Consider the following 6,589-nt stretch of genomic DNA (forward strand, 5'->3'; position numbering starts at 1 on the left):
TATACATATATATATATATATATATATATATATATGTATATATATATATATGTATATATATATATATATATATATATGTATCTATATATGTATATATATATACATACACACACACCTTGTGTTGCTCTCACGTGCCGTAACCAACCCCATCACCATCCCATTTTTTCGGATCTGAGAAACAGAGAGGCAGTTGCAGCCACGGGCGACGGCAGCGGCGGTCGACAGGGGCGATAGGCGACGGCGGTTTAGGCAACTACGAACGGCGCTGCAGCGGGCGACGGGCTCAGCGGCGGGCCACGGGGTGGCTACGGGCGATGGGATGGCTGCGGGCGACAGGGTGGCGGATGATGGGGCCACGGCAGGCGACGGCGCGGCCAAATCCAGCAGCCCTGTGCCTCCCTCCACCGCGCCACCCCTTCGACCCCGAGCCTGGACACAGTTGGAGCTGTGCAAGCGATGGCAGATACAGGTGCGGAGGCGCCGCCGGGTTCTCTTTTCCGCCAGCTGCCTCCATTGACCTTGTTGTCATGTTCTTATGTTGTCGTGGTGTGTTACAGTACTCTTGGGTGTATTGAGTCTTTGGGCCACTTCATCATGTTGGGCTGAACCCGTGAGAGCCCATGTGTCGGTGTATAAATACAGACCTGACCAATTGAGTCAAGGCATCGATGAGAAGAAATATAAAACTAATCCTACCTACCTTGTCTTCCTCCTCTGTTCTTCCTCTCAAATCCCCAAAATCTCTCAAACTCAGAAGCTTGCAACCACGTACTAGGCGAGACGCCGGTGCCGAATTGCGAGTTCGTGACATTTTTGGTATCAGAGCCGCCGATCCGCGGGCGTGCTGGTGAGGAAGAAGACGAATCCAACTCTGACGGAGCGGATGGAGGTGGCGGAGGGAGAAATCGGTTTCCTGACGACGAGGGTGACCGAGCTCACCAGCAGCATCAACTCCATCCTCGGATCACTTCAAGGCATGGAGAAGTGGATCCCCACGGTGGATTTGGGCATGAAGGATCTACGTCAAGCTGTGGATCAAGTCAACGCGCGGGTCGCTCAACTTGAGACCCGTGCACAAGCGACGCCAGCAATGGCGAAGCAAACGCCCGTAGGGCCCGGCGACGACGAGAACTACCAGGGTGATGCTACCGGGGCAAGCTTTGCCCAGGAGCGAACCCTGGTCAAGGGTAAACACAAGTTCCATCACTCACCTGTGCAGTTTGATTTGAGGGAAAATTCTGAGAGAGAAAACTGTGGATCTCAAAGCTCTGGGAAATTTGGGGGGTCTAGATTGCCTAAGACTGATTTCCCTAAGTTTGATGGAGAGAATCCTAAGCTCTGGAAAACTAATTGTGAAAAATACTTCAGCATGTATCATGTTCCTTATGAAACATGGGCTTCCTTTGCCACCTTGCATTTCACTGGCACTGCAGCACTTCGGCTCCAAACCTATGAGGAGTTGCATTGCATAGAGAGTTGGCCTGAACTAGTGGTAGAAGTTCATAGCAAGTTTGGTAGAGATAAATACGAGCAACATTTGGAAGAACAAGAAGGTTTTAAGCAATTAGGGGGAGTGGAGGAATACCATTCCAAATTTGAAGAGATCATGAATAAAGTCTTAGTTTATAATAAGGCTTTTGATGAAACCTTTTTTGTTACTAAATTTGTTGGTGGGTTGAAAAGTGAGATTAAAGCAGCTATTAAGCTGCACAAGCCTAGAACTGTTGATGCTGCTCTATCACTTGCTAAAACGCAGGAGGACTTGCTGGGAGAAATCACAGTGAAGACTGTTGGCAGAACTACATACAAAGAGCAGTACAAGCCTGCTGTCAAGACCCCATTCCTTGGTAAAGGAATTCTGGGCCCTAGCCCTGATGAGAACAAGAAGGTGGAGGAAAAGCCCAAGTGGGAAGAGAGATTTGATTCACTAAAAGCAGCTAGAAGGGCTCGAGGAGAGTGTTTCAAGTGCGGGGAAAAGTATGGCCCTGGACACAAGTGCCCAAAATCGGTGCAGCTGCATGTTCTGGAAGAATTGCTAGAGGTGTTCCTGGCGCAAGAAGAGGACAGTAACAAGGCTGATGATGTGGAAGGAACAAGTGATGAGGAACTGGTACTCTCTGAATGTGCAGTCTCTGGTACAGTTGGGAAAAGGACCATTAGACTGCGGGCTTGTTACAGAATCAAGAGATACTTGTCCTGGTTGATTCTGGTAGTTCCAGCAATTTCTTGTCAGAGCAATTGGTGTCAAGGTTGCAGTTGTCTACCCAGGAGTGTGTGCCATCACAAGTAACCATAGCTGATGGGGGTAAAATGCTCTGCAATCAAGTGGTGAATGGTTTGGAGTGGTGGTGTCAGGGAAAAACTTTCAAAACTGATCTGAAGGTGCTTCCACTGGGTGGTTATGACATGATCCTTGGTATGGAGTGGTTGGAGGAATTCAGTCCCATGTGGGTGGATTGGAAGAGAAAGAAAATGAGATTCACTTATGAAGAAAAGAGAATCACTCTAGTTGGGGTCAAGGAACAATTGTTTACCAATGTAAGCCTGTGACAGCAAGGCAACTCAAAGGGATGGCAAAGGCTGGAGCAATCTCTCAGTTGGTGCAGTTGTGTGCACTAGAGGAGAAAGGGTTGGAGCAAGGACTTTCCCTAGAGGTTCAGGAAGTTCTGAACAGGTTCCAGGACAGGTTTCAGGAACCTAGAACTTTGCCACCCCATAGACAGTTTGACCATGGAATTCCACTCATGCCAGGCACAAAACTAGTCAACCTGAAACCTTATAGGTACTCCCCTGGACAGAAGGATGAGATAGAGAGACAAGTGTCTCAGATGCTGAAACAAGGGATCATTAAACCCAGTACTAGTCCTTTTGCCTCCCCTGTGTTGTTGGTCAGGAAGAAGGATGGGACATGGAGGTTTTGTGTGGATTACAGGGGCCTGAATGAGGTGACTGTAAAGAACAAATTCCCAATGCCTGTAGTTGATGAGCTGCTGGATGAGTTGGCTGGGGCACAGTGGTTCACAAAACTTGACCTCAGGTCAGGTTACCACCAAATCAGGCTGTTGGAGGAGGATGAATATAAGACTGCATTTAGAACCCACCATGGGCTATATGAGTTTAGAGTTATGCCTTTTGGGCTCACAAACGCCCCTGCAACTTTCCAGGGATTAATGAACACGGTGTTTGCACCATTACTCAGAAAATGTGTGTTGGTGTTTGTTGATGACATCTTGGTGTACAGCAATTCATTGCAGGAACATGTTCAACACTTGCAGCAAGTGTTTGAGTTGTTGCAAGATCATGGGCTGTATGTCAAGGCAAGCAAATGCTCTTTTGCTCAACAACACCTTGAATATCTGGGCCACATCATTGGAGTAACAGGAGTGGCAACTGATCCAGCCAAAATCCAAGCTGTGTCTAAGTGGCCAGTGCCAAAAACTCTCAAACAGCTAAGGGGATAAGTTTATTAAGAACTATGGGGTTTTGGCAAGGCCTCTCACCAACTTGCTCAAGAAAGGAGTCAGCTACATCTGGGGTACTGAAGAGCAACAAGCTTTTGTGTTACTCAAACAGGCTCTGACTCAGGCACCAGTTCTGAAACTACCAGACTTTCAGAAGGAATTTGTTATAGAAACTGATGCCAGTGGAAAGGGGATTGGTGTAGTATTAATGCAGGAAGGGCATCCTTTGGCTTATATCAGTAAGGCTTTGGGGGTTAAATCACAGGGGTTTTCAACCTATGAGAAAGAATGCATGGCCATATTGCTAGCTGTGGGAAAGTGGAGACAGTATCTTCAGCACAATGTGTTTACTATACAGACTGATCACAAGAGCCTTATCCATTTAAGTGAGCAGCAGTTGCTCACAGGAATGCAACAAAGAGCATTTATTAAGTTAATGGGGTTGCAGTACAAACTGAAATACAAAAAGGGGCAAGAAAATAAAGCAGCAGATGCACTGTCAAGAAAAGAAGAAGATAAGAGCCAAGCTATATCCACCTGTGTACCAAAATGGCTGGAAATTGTACAAGAAGGATATGAGAAGGATGAAGAAGCCAAACACTTGTTAACTGAGCTCAGTTTGAATCCTGAAGGAGTTGGGGAATTTCAGTTACAACGAGGAATTATTAGGCATAAGGGGAAGATTTGGCTGGGTAATCACCTGGAGGCTAAGCAAGCAGTGATGTTAGCTCTTCATGACAGTGGCTTGGGTGGTCACTCAGGAATCCATGCAACTTATCAGAGAATAAGGGGGCTATTCAGCTGGAAGGGTCTTAAGAAGGATGTCCAGCAATATGTTCTGAGTTGTGAAACTTGTCAACAAGCTAAGGTCAAACATTGCAAGCTTCCTGGGCTGTTGCAACCATTGCCAGTACCACTTCAAGCTTGGCACACAGTTAGTCTAGATTTTGTGGAAGGGCTGCCCAAGTCTAGTGGGTTCGGCACTGTGATGGTTGTGGTTGACAAGTTCACCAAGTTTGCCAAATTCATACCCCTTGCTCACCCTTTCACAGCATTGACTGTTGCACAATATTTTATGACTCACATTTATGATGTTTTTGGAATGCCTCAGTTCATTATCTCAGATCGAGATAGGATCTTCACAAGTGCATTATGGCAAGAGCTGTTCAAGCTTGCTGATGTGAAGCTGAATATGAGCTCTTCTTACCATCCCCAGACTGATGGACAAACAGAGCGATTAAATCAATGCCTTGAAGCTTACCTTCGCTGTACAGTGCATGCTTGTCCGACAAAGTGGTCCAGCTGGTTATCTCAGGCACAATACTGGTACAACACCTCCTTCCACAGCGCTTTGGGCAAAACTCCATATGAAGTCTTGTTTGCTCGAAAGCCCAGCCACTTTGGAGTAGCAGATCTGGGGCAAAGCACTGTACCCGATGTGCAAGTGTGGTTATAAGAAAGGGCAGGTCTCAATGAACTACTTCGTCAACAATTGCTGCGAGCTCAACAGCGAATGAAGCATCAAGCTGACAAACACAGGTCTGAACGACAATTCGAAGTTGGAGATATGGCGTATCTTAAATTGCAACCCTATGTTCAGTTGTCAGTGGCCAAGAGAACCTGCCAGAAGCTCAGTTTCCGTTATTTTGGTCCATATGAAGTCCTGGAACGAATCGGAGCTGTAGCTTGTCGTCTCAAGTTGCCGGAAGGGAGCTAAATACATCCTGTTGTGCATGTCTCTCTGCTTAAGAAGGTAATACAGTTAGGTACGCCTGTTTGTGCTGATTTGCCTGTGCAGAATTTGGAAGATGCAGGTCCAGTGCGCCGCCAACTCATCAAGCGTGGCCGAACAGCAGTCCCTCATGGTCTGGTGCAGTGGACGGGCATGCCTGCAGATTTGGCTACCTGGGAGAACATCGGAGAACTGCGGCAACGTTTTCCATCAGCGCCAGCTTGGGGACAAGCTGCAACATAAGGGGGAGGGAATGTCATGTTCTTATGTTGTCGTGGTGTGTTACAGTACTCTTGGGTGTATTGAGTCTTTGGGCCACTTCATCATGTTGGGCTGAACCCGTGAGAGCCCATGTGTCGGTGTATAAATACAGACCTGACCAATTGAGTCAAGGCATTGATGAGAAGAAATATAAAACTAATCCTACCTACCTTGTCTTCCTCCTCTGTTCTTCCTCTCAAATCCCCAAAATCTCTCAAACTCAGAAGCTTGCAACCACGTACTAGGCGAGACGCCGGTGCCGGATTGCGAGTTCGTGACACTTGTGCATGTGACGCAGGCTGAGGTGATATACAGGCTTCCTTCATCAGATCCGTTGTGCGTGGGGGAGATGGCGATGGGGGCTGCAGCGTCCTCGGGGGCAGCAGGGTAGCACAGGCATCGGCGAAGCCTGGGCTGCCTCCTGGCGCATGGCCGAACTTCTCTGTTGTGCGATGGCGCTCAGCTTCAGCGGCTGTGCTGCAGATCCCATCGGAGGAAGCAAAGCTTGGGGGATGGCATAGTAACGATAAGTCCAGATTTGAATGTTTATGTACGTACCAGATGATTGCGAGGACTAGAGCTCCTTGGTTTCGAAATGCAGGAATTTCTTCTCAAGAAGTACAGTGTTCGCATTTGCATTTGCAGTTTCTTTCAACGTTGAGTTCTCCTATAAGCATTTTCTGCTTTAGATTTAGTTCTTTTGAAATTGTTGCCTTGATGGATGAACAGAGCAGATAAAGGGGATATCTGTTGGATTAAGTTGACGGGGATTTCTCTATTAATTGGATTAAGTTCACGTTATGTGATTCTCTGGTTGAACAGAGCAATTGGAGTAGATTCCTGTGAATAGAACGGTTGAGTTCTGAATCTTGTTCGATTGGAAAGCTCTGAATGAGTTTTTTTGTTTGTAGATAGCAGTTTTCTAAACTTTATGAAAAGGTGAATTGAATAGCAGTTTTGAAAATGTGCATTGAATATTTGAATAACAGTTTTGTAAATTTTTCTGGTTCATCAGTGCTCCTGTATTGATTTTTTTTTTCTGAACTGCATATGGTCCTGTTGAGCAGAGTAGTTGTTTGAATATTTTTACTGAAACTTCTTCAGACTGAAAGTTTTGAATTTTACTGAAATGCCT

General features: G+C 46.4%; 1 protein-coding gene across 1 annotated transcript; it reads left to right on the forward strand.

Annotated features, from left to right (window-relative positions):
- Window positions 1–664: 664 nt before the first annotated feature.
- LOC136351828 (uncharacterized) lies at window positions 665–5,623 on the forward strand. Its single transcript, XM_066304236.1, has one exon. It carries the CDS (start codon window positions 884–886, stop codon window positions 2,288–2,290), a length of 1,407 nt encoding a protein of 468 aa, XP_066160333.1. The 5' UTR covers window positions 665–883; the 3' UTR covers window positions 2,291–5,623.
- The last annotated feature ends 966 nt before the right edge of the window (window positions 5,624–6,589 follow it).

The sequence above is a fragment of the Oryza sativa genome, chromosome 9 (assembly GCF_034140825.1).
Source record: "Oryza sativa Japonica Group chromosome 9, ASM3414082v1".
NCBI lineage: Eukaryota > Viridiplantae > Streptophyta > Magnoliopsida > Poales > Poaceae > Oryza > Oryza sativa.